Source organism: Alnus glutinosa, chromosome 2 (assembly GCF_958979055.1).
Source record: "Alnus glutinosa chromosome 2, dhAlnGlut1.1, whole genome shotgun sequence".
NCBI classification, from domain to species: Eukaryota; Viridiplantae; Streptophyta; class Magnoliopsida; order Fagales; family Betulaceae; genus Alnus; species Alnus glutinosa.
In genome coordinates, this window is record NC_084887.1 from 38,060,932 (window position 1) to 38,079,269 (window position 18,338).

The window sequence follows — 18,338 nt, forward strand, 5'->3', positions numbered from 1 at the left end:
TACAATTGTTGTACAAGTCTTGACACAATTCTTGTACAACTCTAAAAATTTTTTTTCAAACTAACCATTGAATCTATTTTCCTACATGTGGGTCATAAATATCCAATAGTTGATCTGAAAAAAAAGTTGTTAGAGTTGTATGAAAGTTATAAACGTATCCTATCTCTTTTCTTTTATTGGGATTTCATTTTTGAGAAATGTTAAAACTCCTTCTAGTGTTCGTATAGGGTCATTCTATGCTGACATAGCACAATATTTTTAATATTTTTTTTAAAAAAATTACAGCTTAATTTCTCTCTCATGTTTTTATTAAAAAAAAAAAACAGAGTGCATACCATATCAGCATAGAAAACTCTAAAAAGTAGTAAAAAATAATTGATGTGATATAAAATTTGAGAATGTTTTATAGAAAAGTGAAAAAGTTTTGTTTTGTAGTAAATTTTTTTATTTAAATAATAATAAAAAATTATTGATATGATATAAAAAGTGTAAAAAAGTTATAATGTTTTTGATTTGATGTTTTTGAGAAAAGTTAAATGAGAATTGAAAATTTTCCAATTGGTTACCAAACCGGCATGATAGCTGGCAGTTGGCACTACTTCCCTTCATTTTTCCCTGGGACCACTCATTACAGTGGGTTCCCACTTATATTTAATTTGGCACATGCATGATAGCTGGCAGTTGGCACAAGCATTTACCATACCTACGTTAATATTATATGCCTTTTCAATGGTAGAACGCGAACGTACGCATGGTAGTTGGCACTACTTCCATTTGCATCTATAAAAATTAAAAAGGGAGCAGTAGTAGCTCCAAACTACTTTAAAAAAAAAAAAAAAAAAAAAAAAAAAAAAAAGTAGCTCCAAACTTGTACCGTAAAATGGATATAGCTAATTTAATAACAAATATAGCTAATTTTTTTTTTTTAATATATATTACAAAGAAGCGTGCAAAATGTATACTCAATATCTTGACATTGTGTCTACGAAAACGAGCGAAAAATTAGAAAAAGGAAGTTGCCATGTTCACTAAGAGCTAGCATTTTTTTTTTTTTTTAGACAATTAAGAGCTATCATTTTGTTGTCTAAAGCTTGGATTTCTTGAGTAGAACTACTATACATTAATTGAAAAATATTCTTATAATTTTATTTAATGTTCCGTTTGTTTCTGCGTAAAATGATTTCTGGAAAATGATTTCGGCATTTTCCGGTGTTTTGGTAGGGGCGAAAATAATAGTCAACCGGAAAAAGATTTCTGTTTGACCAAATGCTTAGTAAATTTCAGAAAATGATTTATGCTTTTTAAAAGCGTAAATCGTTTTCCGAATACGCCAAAAGCAGTCGATCTATTTTAAACGGCACAATCGACCTTCACGTTCAAGCAGCCGACCACCATCGAAATATTGCCGGTATCGGAATCCGACAACATCTGGTTAATGTCACCAGAATCTGGCGACGGAATCCAGCCACCTTCGCCGGAATCCAGTCAGCCAGATTCTGGCAACCAATCTGACCGGAATCCGGCCAGATCAGGCCAGAGAGTCGGATTCCGGCCGGCTGGCTGGATCTGGCCATAGAGGCAGGATCCCGGCCGGCCCTGGCCAGAACGGCCAGCCTGCCGGGATCCAGCCTCTCTGGCCAGATCCGGCCAGATGGCCGGAATCCAGTCACTTTCGCCGGAATCCAGCTATCCCAGATTCCTACGAAACTGTCCGGATTCCGGCCTTTATCTCGAATTCTGGCTATATTAGTCGGAATCAGGTACAAATAGTCAGAATCTTGTCGGTCAATGACCGATTCTCGTCATCGATGATTTTTATATTATTTTACATTAATATTTTTATGTTGTGAATAAAAATTGATTTTTATAAGTTAATATGATTGAATAAAAATAGAAAAAAAATATTTGCGATTTTCTGTACTCACCAAACACCGGAAAATGCTTTCGACGGAAAATGGTTTCTTGAAAAATGACTTCCCTGAAACCATTTTACGATGAAAACCATTTTACGTCAAAACAAACGAAGCATAAGTTTCTTTGATGGGTCCATATTAAATTTTTTTGCAGGACCCTCAAGAGTCAAGATAGTTTGGAAGAAAACCAAATTTAATCTAAGAGCAGTGGTGGAACCGGGAAGCTGTTGCACTCTTATCCTGTATGTGAATTTAATGCTACCTATTTTTGCCTTAATTTTGTTCCATTTGAAATACATCCTTATATTGCTTTTTTTTTTTTAATAAAGTTAAATTAAGATAAAAATTCACCTATAATTCCTGATCTTTCATCACTTTTGCAATTAAATACTTAAACTTTAAAAAATGTCAATTTAAAGTATCCATATTTCAAATTTAATTTTTATTTTTAAAATTCAACCTTTTGTTAGAATTTTCTGTTAAATCTTGTCAAAATTTCTAAAATACCCCTCATTTTTTTTTAAAAAAAAAAAAAAAAAAAATTGCAATGATTTAGGTGTTGATAAGAATTTAACGGAATTTGCAATGATTTATAATTTTTTGGGAGAAATTTACTTATAATCCTCGATCGTTCATCACTTCTGAAAAAATGTACTAAAACTTTAAAAATTTTCAATTTAGGGTATTCATCTTTCAATTTTTATTTTTTTATTTTTTCCAGTTTCAATCATTCGTTAGAATTTTCTGTTAAATCCTGTCAAAATTCCTAAAATACTACCTCCTTTTTTTTAGAAAAATAAAAAGAAGAAGAAAAATTGCTAGAATTTAGATGTTGGTAAGAATTTAACGGAATTTGACTGTCGATTTTTTTTTTGGTAACATGATATTTTGTTAGGGTTATACAATTTTTACTACAATTTTTTTTTATGAATTAATTAATATGGATGAAGTTGGACGGGAGATAGACATGAGTATAAAAAATAGCATTTCTCAATTATAAGTGGTTGTTTTGTCTATGATACACTCATAATTATTTTACCAATTATGAAAGGACACGTCAATTTGTATGAAAATTATAATAAAAGCATGTTCCTTTCTTGTTCTTCTTGGTTTTCCTGAACTGTTTCGCACAATATCGATCATATATGATAGTTGGAACTACTTCCATTTCCATCAATAATATTGCAAGTGACCAAGGGGAAAGGGAGCACTAGCTTCAAACATCAATAATATTTTGCTGGGAACAAAGATTGAGGTGGGGATCCTTTTATCTCCTTCCCCTTGTCTATTTAATTTCTTGGCTTTAGAGTTTTTCTCTAAGCTCGTCACTTTTGCTACTTAATCTAATTTCTATTAATTATCATCTTCAATATTATATTAATTATCATTATCCCTAGACTGAAGAGAAGATGATATCTAGAATTAGATAGGAAGTAAAAATTAGGGTCTTGGTTAATTGGTTCCATCTGAAACTACCATTGTAATGTCTGTGTTGTATTTTTAATTTAGAGGATAAAGAGGATTTATAAAATCAGTATTTTTTTTTTTTTTTTTTAATTTCGCCGTTGGTGATTTTTTTTCGTATGAACTAACAACTGAAAAATATTTTCAATGTACAAAAATGATTTTGTTGAAAATGTTTCGTATGAGCCAAACACCACGACTTTTACTCTTCAGAATTGAAGTCATTTTAATTTAGAGGATTTATAAAATTTCAGGAATAACGCACTGAGATGGTAATTTTTAAAGAATTATTCTTTAAATTATGATTTTTTTTGGTAAAGCATAACTAATAACTTTTGGTTAAATAAGTGGGACTTGTGACTTTTTTAAGGAGCAATCACATTTTAAATATTGTGGTCGCATGGAATTCAAGTAAATAAAATAATTCTGGATCCAATGTTATGGATTATATAAGGATTTTTAATTTTATTGCAAAGGTAAATAGTTGATCAATGATTTTGATTAGGCTTTTAATTTTCAAGAATGATTCTATAAGTATTAGGGTGCGTTTGGGATTGCGATTTCGTAGACAATAAGTGCGATTTTAAACCAAATCGCAGAACATAGATCGTTTGGGAACTGCGTTTTTAAAAATTGCGATTTGAAAACGCAGAAAATCTGATTTTTCAAATCGCAGATAAGATGATGCTTTTTTGAAAACGCAGAATTTTAAAGGTAAATTCGCGATTTTAAAGGCTAAACTGCGATTTTGCCAAACACTTAACTGCGTTTTTAAAAATCACTTTTTTCAAATCGCACATTTTAAAATCGTTATTTTAAATCGCACTTTTTAAAATCGCAAACCCAAACGGACCCTTAGAAAGGTTTAAGAAAAAAATTATGAGGCCAATAAATTTTTTTTTTTCAGGTATGGCCATAAAAAGTTTTCGAATGGTCCTATTTGAAGCTAAAGGATAAAATTTTGGAATAACTTTATTTAAGGGTATCGAATTTTTACTATTTTTAAAAGAAGGTACCTGAACTTTAAATCGTCTCAATTTAAGGTATTCATTTTTCTGAAAGTTTCAATTAAGGGTCATCCGTTAAGATTTTCCGTTAAATCTTATCAAAATTTCTAAAATATCCTTTATTTTTTTAGGAAAAAAAAAAAAAGAAAAAAATTGCTAAGATTTAAGTATTTGTTAGAATTTAACGGAATTTGCAAAAATACCTATGACTGAATATTTGAATTTTTTTTAATTTTTTTTTAAAATAAATATGAGTATTTTAAAAATTTTGATAGACTTTGACAAAAGATTCTTAATTGAGACTTTCTAAAAAATAAATATTTTAAATTGAGACAAATTTAGGTACTTTCTTAAAAAAAAAAAAAAAAAAAAAAAAAAAAAAAAAAAAAAAAAAAAAGAGAGAAAGTTCATTATCTCTATACATAGGTTCTCCCTAAAAAAAATTTATGGTTGACTGGTTTCTAAAACCTAAAAAGGGCAGTTGAGGAAAAGACCAAAATGGCATTTTGGGAATTTAGTAAAGGAAAAATGGCATCTTAGTAATGAACATGTTAGAAAGATATTGTGAGGGGCAATTTAGTAAATAAAAAATATATCAGGGTAGATCTGTAAATTATAAATATTTATTTTTAATAAAAAAATTGAAAAGCCTTCAGTGAATCTGGCCATCATTTAAAAAAAAAAAAAAAAAAGAAGTAAGATGAGGTAGATTTTTAGCATTGATTAGTTTCTGACGTTGGCCATCTAACGTAAGCCTAGAAGCTATTGACAGCAAATTATTCCGCTGCAACAATCTAAGCCGCTGAATCTTCCCATTGACTTCATAGTTCATAGCAGCAGAATAAAGCAGATGCTTTCATAATTTCATTGCATTGAGCCGACCACATCTTTTCTCATCCCATTGGACGGTTCAGATAAAGGTCGGGTGAATCAATGGTGCATGACAAGGTTCACATACTCAGTTGAAAAATCTTTTCAAAGCTTATCTCACTTTCTAGTCGCCTGGGTGTGGGTTATTGATAAATGATTTTTATTTTTTAAATATCATTGAGTCTGTAGTTCCATGTCAGTCTTTCATATGGACACTAAAAAAAATTTCAAAAGTGAGAAGATAAAAAAAGAGAGGAAGATGTGTAATGTATCTCATTTTTTATTTCAAAGAGGTTGTTGTATAGGGGCGGAGCTAGGATTTAGGATTTTGGGAGGTAAATTGAAACAAAAAAAATTGAAGGGGCCAAAACTCAAAAAATAAAAAAAATTAGGGGTAAAATTTTAATATTTTTTAAGTTTTTTTTTTTTTTTTTTTTGGGAGAAACCCTGGCCTTGGGAGGGTCTAGGCCAGGGTAGCTCTGCCTCTGTTGTTGTAAGTGTTTGGGTGTTGTGTTCAAAATTGTTAATCAGTGTTTTAACTTTTTGTAATAGAAAGAAAAGAGAAAAAGAGGATTTTTCAAAGCAACTATTATTATTTAGAGAAATAATTGTTGTACAACTTTCGTACAACTCCAACAATATATATATATATATATATATATATATATATATATATATATATTTTTTATTTTTTTTTATGATCGACTATTGAATTTGTTTTCCTACATGTGGGCCATAAATATCTAATGATTAATCTTAAAAAAAGTTGTTAGAGTTGTATGAAAGTTATGTAAGAAACATTACTCTATTATTTATATCTATTTATTACGAGAAATAATTGTTGTACAACTCTAACAACTTTTTGTCAAACTAACTATTAGATCTATTTTCTTACATGTAAGTCCTAAATATCCAATGATTAATCTTAAAAAAAGTTGTTAGAGTTGTTCAAGAAACATTACTCTATTATTTATATCTATTTATTACGATAAATGATTTGTTGTACAATTCTTGACACAATTTTTGTACAATTTTAACAAATTTTTGTCAAATTAACATCTGTTTTTCTACATGTGAGTCCGAAATATCTAATGAATGATCTTAATTTTTTGGGGTAATTACCTTTTCCCCCCATGAACTACCAAAAAATGTGCGATGCCCCCATGAACTACCAACTCGACCAAAATAGAGCATTCAACTACCAAAGATAACCATTTTTCCCCCTTCCGTCAGTCACACGCCGTTTTACCCTCATGAACTACCAACTCGACCAAAATAGAGCATTCAACTACCAAAGATAACCATTTTTCCCCCTTCCGTCAGTCACACGCCGTTTTACCCTCATTTTCTTCCTCTTTTCCCCCTATGAACTACCACCATCTTCCTCTTTTCCCCCCATGAACTACCATCATCTTCCAACATGCCCCCATATAAAACGGCACATGACCCGTTGACCGTTTGTTTTAACCCCTTTGATTGACGGAATGGGGGAAAATGGTTGTCTTTGGTAGTTGAATGCTCTATTTTGGTCGAGTTGGTAGTTCATGGGGGCATTGCGCATTTTTTGGTAATTCATGGGGGAAAAAGGTAATTACCCCTAATTTTTTTTTTTAGAGTTATACTCAAAAGGAAAATGTTAGATTTACAACACCAACACAACAAGTGCACAACAGCCCTTCACATGAGGGTGGACCCCAATGTGTGAGGCTCACCCTCATGTGAGAGGTTATTGTGCACTTATTGTGATGATGTAGTACAAGAATCAAATTCCTATAAAAAATTACACAAAAGTTATAAACGTATTTTTTCTTTTAACTGGATTTCATTTTTTCGTTGCATTTTGTGGGGACCAATCATTACAGTGGTTCCCACTGATTTTTAATTTCGCACATGCATGAGTCACGATAGTGGATAGTTGGCAGTTGGCACTAGCGTTTTCCAACGTTAATATTGTATGCGTTTCCAAAGGTTCGCGCGAACGCATGGTAGTTGGCACTACTTCCATTTGCATCTATAAAAAGGGAGCAGTAGCTCCAAACTTGTACTGCAAAACGGAACTCTATCAACTCATGGCTATGGTAGTTTAGCTGACCATTTTCCTTATGTCCCTATCTATTTTCATGGCTAGCTAGCTGTAGAGTTTTTCTCTAAGCTCGATCGTCACTGTTGCTACTCAATCTAATTTCTATTTATTATCATCTTCAATATTATATTAATGTGCTAGCTAGTATGAAGCTCACTCATTTGTGCTTTGCAAACAAACCCTATATATATATATATATATATATATACACGGAGTTTTCTTTATGCTAAACCTGTTTGGCTGTTTCTATAGAAATACTAAAATCTGCTTTGCATTAATTAGTTAATTTAAGCATTGATTTATATATCTCGCTGTTTATTATATATACTAATTAATCCTCCAATTAATCGTAATGAGTTACGTACTTCAACTCCTCTTAATATCAAATCTAGGTTGTTTTTTTTTTAAAATTTTTTTTTAAATTATATATATATATCTTGGCATTGTGTCTATGAGAGTCTATGAAAAAGAGCGAAAAATGAGAAAGGAAGTTGCCATGTTCACTAAGAGCTTTTTTTTTTTTTTTTTGGGGGGGGGGGACAATTAAGAGCTATCATTTTGTTGTCTAAAGCTTGGATTACTTGAGTACGTAGAACTATACATTATTTGAAAAATATTCTTATAATTTTATTTAAATTTCTTTGATGGGTCTATATTAATTTTTTTTGCAGGATCAACAAGGTAGTCCGGAAGAAAACCAAATTTAATCTAAGAGTGGTACTGGAATTGACAAGCTGTTGCACTCTTATCCTGTACGTGAATTTAATGCTACATATTTTTGCCTTAAAAATACTTACTTATATTGTCTTTTTTTTTTTTTTTAATAAAGTTAAATTAAGGAAAAAATTCACTTATAACCCCTAATATTTCATCATTTTTGCAATTAAATACTTAAACTTTAAAAAATATCAATTCAGAGTATCCATCTTTCAATTGTTTTTTCAATTTCAACAATTTGTTAGAAATTTTTGTTAAATCAAATCAATTTAGTTTTCGCTTTTCTTTTCTTAGTCTAAAACCTTGGATATGACTCATTAGACTCGTCAGTATGGTACTTTTTCGCTCACATCCGGTTTTACACTATATTTCTTTGACCCATTGGTGATTTATTGCTTGCTTCCAAACCTGACGGGTTATCTGTCCTACATCATACCAAGGTGGTTTAATTGACTTGATAGAAAGGTTTAGGTAAGGGTTATTTTTTTGTGTCTTAATCTATTTTTTACATTATTTCAAAAAAAAAAAAAATCTATTTTTTACATATATCTCTTGATCTCATAAAAATAAAATAAATAAAACATCAAACATAAAAGGGAACAAAAAAAATTTAGGAGAACAGAACGAAGTGAGAAGCACAAATGTGGTGTGGCTCACCAACGGCACGAGGTAGACAATTTCGTGATCGGTCGGTTTTGGACCTCTATTCAACACTTGGAAGTTAAATTGACATGTAATCAATATAGGTGGGCCTTGATCAGGCCCATAATACATGCAATTTCAATTGTCGTTGTACATAGTACAACAAGGGTTCGGTAAACGTGAACCTCGATTATAGCAAAGGCCCATTTAATTAAACCTTAACAGCCACCATTGAAGCAATCAAGCAAATAAAGCAATAGCTACTGCCCCTTTATCTGAACTGTCCAATGTGAAGAGGTATATACTCCAAGCATTCCAGCATAGATTAGTTATATATTAGTTACAGAGACTAGTTTTATTTATCCTATCCAGAAAAATATTCTTATGATTTGATTTTAAGAAATGCTAAAAAAACACATTCTTAACTCACTCCTATTCCGCTAGGTTGACGTGGCACTGCTCATTAGTTATTTATTTATTTATTTATTTTTTGTTTTTTTTCCTTTTTCTTTTTCCTTTTGTTTTTTTTTTTTTTGAAAAAAAAAAAAAATGGCTGATGGCCCCTGCATGTTATTGTTTTTGAAGTGAATTTCGTCTTAAGATATAAATCTGTTTTGTTTTGTTTTGTTTTTTTGGGGTCATTCTTGAAGAAACGATTTTAGGAAGCAAAAAGAGAAGAAATATGGCTCTGAACAGAGGATGTAGAGGTGTTACAATTGATGTCGAAGCCTTGGCGTCTTCGATAGAACGTAAGATGCCAGACTTTTTGTTCATGTCTCCTAAGTGTTGCATCTTCAGAACCCCCCCTATTCTCTCCAGGCATAACAAACAAGCTTATATCCCTGATGCATTTTCTATTGGGCCTCTCCATCATGGCGGTCAAAACTTGAAAGCCATGGAAAAAATTAAAGCCAAATATTTGCAAGACCTTATTGATCGATCACCCATACCGTCCATGAAGTTGAGAGAGCTCATCAATTCTATCCAGGCTGTGGAGAATGAGGCCCGTGAGTGTTATGCTGATGAAATTGCTTACACCCCATATGAATTTACGGAAATTTTGGTAATTGATGGCTGCTTCACTCTTGAGTTATTCTATAGGGATGCCTACCGCAATATTAAAGACATGTATAAAAGAGATGACCCTGTTTTCACCAAGCCCTGTATGCTCCAATTTCTACAGCATGACTTGATATTGCTTGAAAACCAGGTACCTTGGATGGTACTGGAGCTTTTGTTCAACAAGACCAGGGATCCTGGACACCAAATGACCCTGATTGAACTTGCCACCTCATTTTTTACTGACATGTTTTCATCCAAAATACCTTTTCCAAATGACTCTGTTCGAGACGTGAAGCATATTCCAGACTTGCTGAGAAAATTCTTGATTTCAACATCTAGAGGAGAGGAAGAAGGTGGGTTAGAATCGAAACTGGTGCCAAAATGGTTGGTTTCAACAAATACAGAACAAGATCAGGAAGAAGGCAGATTACATTTGAAATTCATGCCTTCTGCTACGAGGCTCCTAGAGGCTGGAATCAAATTCAAAAGGGGACCGTCTGATAAATGCATCTTAGATATAAAATTTACTAATGGTTTTCTGGAAATCCCTCCAATACTGATTCATCAGACAACAGAAACAGCTTTTCGAAATCTCATTAGCTTTGAGCAATGTTACTGCATTGATGCTAGGATCACCTCCTATGCCATATTCCTAGACAACCTCATCAATACTACCGACGACATGGAGAAGCTCTGTGAAAGAAAGATAGTTAATAACTTGTTGAATCCTGAGGATGCGACCAAGTTCTTCAACAAGCTTTACCATGATACTTATGTGGCTAAATTCCATTACGAAACTCTTGGTTTGCAAGTGAATAGATACTGCCAACACAAGGTGCCCAGATGGCGCGCGATACTTGTGCGCAATTATTTCAGCAATCCATGGATTATTCTTTCAACGTTGGGTGCTATTATCATACTCATCCTCACTTTCGTACAAACTATTTACACCGTAGAATAGTAGTAATATTGCCTCCTTATCAAACTTGTGGATTGTCCTTCTCAATGTCAATTAATATGTAAATAAAGGACTGTTGTTTGCTTTGGAGTATATATATGTGTTATAATATTGTTGGGTCAAAGGAGTTGATTGTGGATTGTGTAAACCAAATCAGTGTTAACAAGAGTTTCTCAATCATAGCGATGGGGAATATATTTCAATTTCCAACTACACTCTTTTTAACTAAGCAGTCTACACACATCTCAGAATGCAATAGAATAGTGGCTCCTTCTAGTTGTCTTTTTAACAGCTTAAACTAGAGCTTCACCAATTGGGTGTGCACTCGATCACCTTGCTTCCCAAGCGACAACCAGAAGACTTTGGCTCTGGTTGACCCAAGTAAATCAGACAGTTGCAGTCTCACAAACCAAAGAATCCCAGAGCAAGGTTCTATGTGCTGTTATAAGTAAAACTATACTCAACATAGAAATACATAGAGTCAAATGACAAATCCTATATATGGAAACAAAGTTTGTAAGAAGTTTTATACAAGAAGTTTTATATCAAGGATGCAATACTATTTTTTTGATGCTGTACACAGTTTGTACCACGGTGAGGATCAAAAGGATAAGGTTAAAGTTTACTTTTAAGTATACTATATAAGGAACTAAACCCTAAATATATACACACACACGCATACTATATATAGCACAAATATAAGGTTTGGGTATATACGAGTCATTATGCATGTATATAGTTTCTAAACCGTTTACGTGTATTACGCACGTATATAGTAATAATTATAAGTTATTTTTTTAAAAAAAAAAAAAAAAAAATTAAATACAAGGATTTATATGCATGTATATATATATATATAAATTTGGAAAAAAAAAATTCAACAGTTGGCCACGTGGCGGACACATATTGCCATGTGTCCAAATTCCACGTGGCCATGTGGCCACGTGTACTTTGCCAAGTGGCCATGTGGCCACGTGTCCTAATCCACGTGGTTGATTTTGGCCACGTGGCTGTTAAACACGTGGCCACATGGTCACGTCTCATATTTGCATGTGGCCATGTGGCCATATGGGCATGTGTATTAATTTACGTGGCCATATGGACACGTGTAATTAATACATGTTGCGACATGGCCACGTAGATCTATTACACGCGGCAATGTTGCCACGTGTACTAAATACACGTGTCTAGAAGGCTATTTCGTCTTTTCTGCTACATCTCGCCACGTGGTCATTATGACACATGGCTATCTGGCCATGTGGCTACAGTAACGGCTATTGTAGCCACATGGCGAAATGTCAAATTTTTTGTAGTGCAAGTATATAAACCTTGACCAAAGTTGCGTGAAATGAATGTGCCAGTTTGAGCGATTTTCATGTGTAACGTTAAAATATATGGAAAACTTACACTATTACTCCGTTTTTATTTTTGTATTTAAAATTTTTACACAAATTCAACATGTAACACGAGTTTTAGAGCTTTAAATAGACTTCACTTACGAAAGACCATTCATCAATCATTTTAAGCTGATGTTTAGCTTTGTCTGTGTTTTTGCTTAACAATTAACAACGTTGAGAAATGATAGACAGGGAACGTTTGACTGTTTTCTGTCCGTCATTTAATAATTAAAAAATATATTTTATTAAAAAAATGATAAAATGCATAAAGAATAAATAAAAAAGATAAAATATATTTTTTAATTATTAAATAACGGATAGGGGACGGTTGACAATGTTTTAGGATTCAGCTTTTATGCGATAGTGCAAACTAATGTATAGATTCTGTTAATCTAAACCACATCGTTTTAGATTAACAATAAAAGTACATCACATACGACATCGTTTTTTAATGAGCCAAACAAAAACAGTGCTCTTCGTCCCTCTAGCACCACGATAGCAAAGTGGAATCCATGGAGCTTGGTGCTGCTGTGCCTGGTGCGAAACTGGTAGGTGCTTTCACCGAAGAGGGTGGCTGATGCGCGCGACAGGTTTGGCTCAATGGTTGGTGGTGAGGCAGAGATCGGGGACGTGGGCTTTTGTAGTGCTGCCTACGTCCTTTTCCGTGGGTCGACGCCACGGGGAGGCGGCGCAGAGGTTGGTAGCTGGTGGCTGCAGCTGAAATTTCGGCAGTGAGGGCCGATTTTGGCGCAATAGTGCTTTGGATTTGGATTTCTGGTTGGGGGTGGGTTTGTTTCTGGGTATTTGGGTGGCTGGGTATTTTAGTAGTTGCAATTTGCTGTCTTCCCATGGGTTATTTGATTTGGGTTTTTTTTTTTTTTGGTTCTGATGTTTTGGTTGGTTTTTTGCTTTTGATTTTAGCCCATCGAAGATCTTGTGTTGGGAAATTTTTACTGGTTGATAATTTCTCTGCTTGTAGGTGGTTTTGTCCGTAAAATCTTGTGAGTTTGTGAGTCTAAAGGAAAGCAAGTCACAGAGCGAGACTGCCCTTTGTTGCCCTAAACGAGATCGTATTTTGGGCAGGGGCCAAGCCGTCAATGCATAAATTACAAATATATTAAAATAGGAGTATGGGTCAAAGCATGAATAAGAAATATATAAAGATTGAAGATGAAATAAATATATAAAGACGAAATTAACATCATTTTAGTTTTGACAAAAAAAATAATAATAAACAAAAGAAAATATACAAAATATGTGTTTCATAATACATTAAATTTCAGCCAAAACACCTATCAAAATGGAACCCGTCGTGTTTTTGAATCCCGAAAACTATCTATGATTGAATCTATGCTAATTGTTGCAACAACTTCTCTTTCGATATACACCATTAGAGAATCCGTAAAAAAACTCATCTTCAATTTTGTTGCGAAACCTAGTTTTGACAATATTCATGGCTGAAAATGCTCGTTCTGTAGTTGCGTTAGAAACGGGAAGAGTAAGCACAAGTACAATAACTCGAAAAACAAGTTGGTAGATAGTTGATTTTCCGGTACTAACCAACCATTGGCACAATTCAGAAATATTTGACAATGCTTGGAAACTCGAATGTTGAACTACATTATGCTTATAATGGTTAAGTTCTATTTCCAACTGTTCCTTTTCAAGATCAGTAAAGTCTTGTGGATAAAACTTGTTTACCAACTGACAAATATCATCAATTCTAAAAGATTCACGTGCGGCTCGAGGATCAAGAGCGGAGCCGAGAATAAGCAACTCCACTGTATGCTCAGTAAACCGACGATTTAATTCTTGCAATTGAGAATCTATTGAGGCACAAAAAATATCCACTCGATAATGTTGCTCAATTGTAAAGTCGGCTTGTTGGTGGCGAGCTCGACCTCGTCTCTCAACATAACGAGCACTCATATCTGGGACATCTATATTGCGTTTCTCGCAAAATGACTTCACATTGGTAAGTAAATCATCCCATTTATCATCTCTATATTGTTGGATATATTCTTTAGTGGATGAAACAAGATTCATGGCACTTAAAATATCTTGATATTTTGATTGCAATTCTTGACATAGATGATCAATGATCTGCATTGTTTCTTTCATGAGGTGCAAGATGAAGACAAATTCAAATGAAGTCATTACCTGATAAACTGAATCTGCTTCTACTCGTTGGGAAGAAGTAGTTCCTACATCAATTATTTTAAGAACTTCACAAGCTGGACTAAAGATTTTGATCAAGCTAGAAACTGATCTCAAGTGAGAACTCCAATGAGTATCTCCAGCCCGTTGTAAATTACTAATTTGATTAAGTCCCCTTCCACTCTGAATCTCATCAATTTCAATTAGGTAAGCAATTTCAGCAGTTTGGGCAATCCGCAATTCTTCAAATCGACTGCACGAAGCACAAATAATATTGACAATAAAAGTCAAATTAGTAAAAAATTGATGAATAGGAATAACTTCCTTTGATGCCGCCACTAATGCCAATTGCAAACGATGTACGAAACAATGAATGTAGTAGGCATATGGACAATCATTTGAAACCAAAGCTTGCAACCCATTCCACCCACCTCGCATGTTACTTGCCCCGTCATATCCTTGTCCTCAAATATTTTCAATCGCTAACTTATGTTGAGACAATACAAAATATATACCATTTTGTAGGGTTAATGCCGCAGTATTAGAGACATGAACAAGCCTGATGAGTGCCAAATATTGTGTATTTAGACCCCTTGATTTGCACTAGTTAGACCTTTAGCCTTATTATTTTCTAATGTTTTGGTTAGTTTTTGTGTTTTCTGTTTCTGTAGGACAATAAGAGAGGAATGACAAATTTCATAAGGAAATGACTGGAAATTCGGAGAACCTGAAAAGTCGATCGATCGAACTTAAAATTCGATCGATCGAAAATTTGCCCGAAGTCGATCGATCGAAACAATAGTCGATCGATCGAAATTTCCCAGAAACTGCTTTTGCAGAGTGCGCCAGAACGCCCAATCAGAAGCCAAAAAGCAGTCTTCCCTTTGATTTTCGCTGCAGAACACGCTGGTTTCGTGTTTGTGGTTGTCTCTAGCAGCAGAGGAACCCTAGAAGATGGTAAATGAGTCATTTCTAGCCCTAGCTCTCTTCTATAAAAGCCATAGCCATGCCTCCTTGTAAAAGAGAGTAGAAGAGGAGAGAATAGAGTAGTGTAGAGCATAAAATTCAGTAGATAGATTTAATTTCGTGCATGTTGTATTGTATTTCAGTAGTTTTATTTTCAGATACTTTCTCCTTGTAAAGCTTTTCTTTCATTTCCATGGTTGTTCATCATTTTCTTGTGGTGTTTTTAGTCATGGAAGGCTAGTAACCTCAACTAGGGTTGAGGATGAAACCTTTCCATTGATGACACTCACAATCTTGGTGTACCACTTGCACATTTAATGATATATCATATTAGTTGTTCAAGTTCCATTCATTTAAAGCTTTATCTTTTGCAATGAATGTGGTTAGTGGTGGAAAGAGGACATTTTATGTGTTTCAACCGATGAATACAATGTTTTATCGGTTTGAATGATGATATCCATTGTGATTGAATGATACATTGGATGTTTTGATTTCAATTGGTACTCTTTGTGATTTGTCTATGTGTTGGATTCATTTAATGGTTCTCGGGTTCATGGTTAAGAAACTTGAATGACACCCTAAGCTTAATGTTCTTTGGGTGTTCAAGTGGAAACCAAGAGTGTGAGTTGTAGGATTTGGTTTGGTGGATTCCTTAGCCTTAGTTCCTTTTAATTTGCATATTTCATTCCATCTCTTTTATTTAGTCTTTTGTTCTTGAATCAATTCTCAAACCTTTGGAACTAGGTTAAAATAAGGTTGATTAAGCAAGACACCAATATTTGACCATTTCCCTGTGGATTCGACCTCGCACTTGCACACACTATATTGCAAACGATTCGTTTGCTTGCGAGTACTATTTAAAACACACATCAAAGCCCAAAAAAGCATTCCCGCACAAAACCATCTTTGTCAACAAATCTTAAAACTATAGCTATTTGCTCATTCATTGACTCATCACGAGCTTCATCAACAATTATGCAAAACTTTGCATTACCAATTTCTTTGCGAATTGTCTCCTTCACTTTGGTTGAAAAAATATGTAAAATTTCTTTTTGTATCATTGGTGATGTGTAAGAGGCATTTTTTGGAACTTTAGCTATCACTTCAGCAAACTTCAGCAATTTGTTCATTATATGAAACTAACAAATTCAATATTTCAAGAAAATATCCACGATTCGTTGAATCACACTTTCATCCCGACCTCTAAAAGCAATACCTTGAAATGCCAGCATTCGAACAACTTCAATTGAAGCTTTTAACTGCAGTTGATTGTTTGCAATTTGTTCAGAAGTGAAATTTTCAAACACATTCTGTATGTGTTGAGACTGGTTCTTCAAATCTTCATATGACCTCTCAGTAATTCTATGAAATGAATTAGGATCTTTTCTTATATGATTGAGAAAAGCACAATTTTTTCCATCTCTAACTTTCTTCCAACTCCCGAATCCATCTATAGTGAATACACGTTGCGTAAGATGCCCAGATGGCTTATTAAAGAGAAAGCATGGTAGACAAAATGCTGCATCTTTTTTCTTCGAATATTCAAGCCATGTAGGAAATAAATTGAACCACGAATGTTGAAAGCTACGAAGATGATTTCGATTTCCAGATTTTGGGTACTCTTTAAGGATAAATTGGTACGGACTAGCTTGAATGTAAGCTCGTCGAATTTCATCCCGTTGATTAACGTTATACTCCCATATTTGACGACGCAATCCAGGATCAAACTCCAATGAACTAATATCAAACTCATTGACGTCAACTTTTCGAGATTTTTTAGAAGAATTTTCAGAAACTATGATATCAGAAGTTGGCGACGATGTATCACTAACATTGGCATTTGAACTTTATGCATTTTTTCTTTTGAAAAAGTCAAGTATTGTATTTGGCTTTCCCATCATCTACAAATAAATTTACATGATTATATTGGAGTCTTTAGAAAAGTAAGAAAAACATATTTGTAAGTTAATAGTTAATGAACTCACATAAAGAATAATAGAATATAATAGTTTTCACATGTCAAATTCTCCAATTAATTGTTTAGACTTATAAACAATAATAACAAATATTCTCAATATTCAATAACCATAATATTCTAATTACAATACCACTTATATTAGGAATTGAGCTTAGAAAAGTAACCTCAAAAAGTGGGACGTGCGTTGAGTGATTTTGTACCGCTTTTGTGTTGCAAATTTATTATTGTTCTGTATCGTAATAATCAGATTAAATCAACTATTTTCAAAATTTTATCCTTACAAAACAATTAAAAAACCTATTAAACAAAAAAACAAAAAAAAAAAAGCTTTGTAAAATTTTATCCGTACACACTCTGTGAAGGCATTATCCCACAACAGCTTGAATTTAAATTATTTAATTATTTATATTCTGACTCTCCAGGGACAAATGTCACAAAAGCTTAAAGCTTTTTGACAAGTCAAGTCACAAAGTTGAAAACGAACTATCTTTCAATTTTCTAGTCCAGAGACTTCCATAAAACAAATAAAAAAAATAGTTGTTTTCAACTTTCAAGAGTTAGACTCTCTCGATCCAAGATAACTCTATTATGGCTCACGAGCTTCTTCATTCTCTCAAGTCTAAGCGAGGTCGTGGAGGTCTTATGGCTGTTAAAATAGACATGGAAAAAGCGTTTGATCGAATGGAATGGGACTTCTTATTAAACATCATGCTTAAATTGGGATTTCACCCCACCTATGTCAATTGGATAAGGATTTGTGTCTCCTCTGTGTCCTGTTCGATTCTAATTAATGGCTCCCCCTTTGGGCTTTTCACTCCTACCCGAGGCCTCCGACAAGGTGATCCCCTCTCTCATTTCCTCTTTATTCTAGGTACAGAGGTTCTCTCTAGGCTCTTTCAACAATAGGAATCCATTGGTCTTCTCAAGGGAATCAAGATTTCATGTGCTTGCCCACCGATTAATCATCTTTTGTTTGCGGATGATTTAATTATCTTTGCAAAGGCCACGTCCAATGAGGCGACAGTCATCACCTCCTGCCTTAACAAATACTGCAGTTGGTCGGGCCAAAAGGTTAATAATGGGAAGTCTTCCATTCTTTTCAACAAGAATACCTCTCTTGCCAG

General features: G+C 33.7%; 2 protein-coding genes across 2 annotated transcripts; one reads left to right on the plus strand and one right to left on the minus strand.

Moving 5' to 3' along the window:
• Positions 1 to 9,468: 9,468 nt before the first annotated feature.
• On the plus strand, positions 9,469 to 10,719 carry LOC133860152 (UPF0481 protein At3g47200-like). The gene is made up of 2 exons (XM_062295818.1): positions 9,469 to 10,111; positions 10,181 to 10,719. The coding sequence occupies exons 1-2, from the start codon at positions 9,469 to 9,471 to the stop codon at positions 10,717 to 10,719; spliced, it is 1,182 nt and encodes a 393-aa protein (XP_062151802.1).
• A 2,747-nt stretch (positions 10,720 to 13,466) lies between these two features.
• LOC133860607 (uncharacterized) lies at positions 13,467 to 14,708 on the minus strand. Its single transcript, XM_062296182.1, has one exon. It carries the CDS (start codon positions 14,706 to 14,708, stop codon positions 13,467 to 13,469), a length of 1,242 nt encoding a protein of 413 aa, XP_062152166.1.
• Between the last annotated feature and the right edge of the window lie 3,630 nt (positions 14,709 to 18,338).

Excerpts from the sequence above, each read along its gene's own strand:
- LOC133860152 (XM_062295818.1), top strand. The coding sequence starts at position 9,469 with ATGTCTCCTAAGTGTTGCATCTTCAGAACCCCCCCTATTCTCTCCAGG. Across the intron at positions 10,112-10,180 it reads ATCTAGAGGAGAGGAAGAAG|GCAGATTACATTTGAAATTC; the intron begins GTGGGTTAGAAT and ends ATCAGGAAGAAG.
- LOC133860607 (XM_062296182.1), bottom strand. The coding sequence starts at position 14,708 with ATGCGAGGTGGGTGGAATGGGTTGCAAGCTTTGGTTTCAAATGATTGT.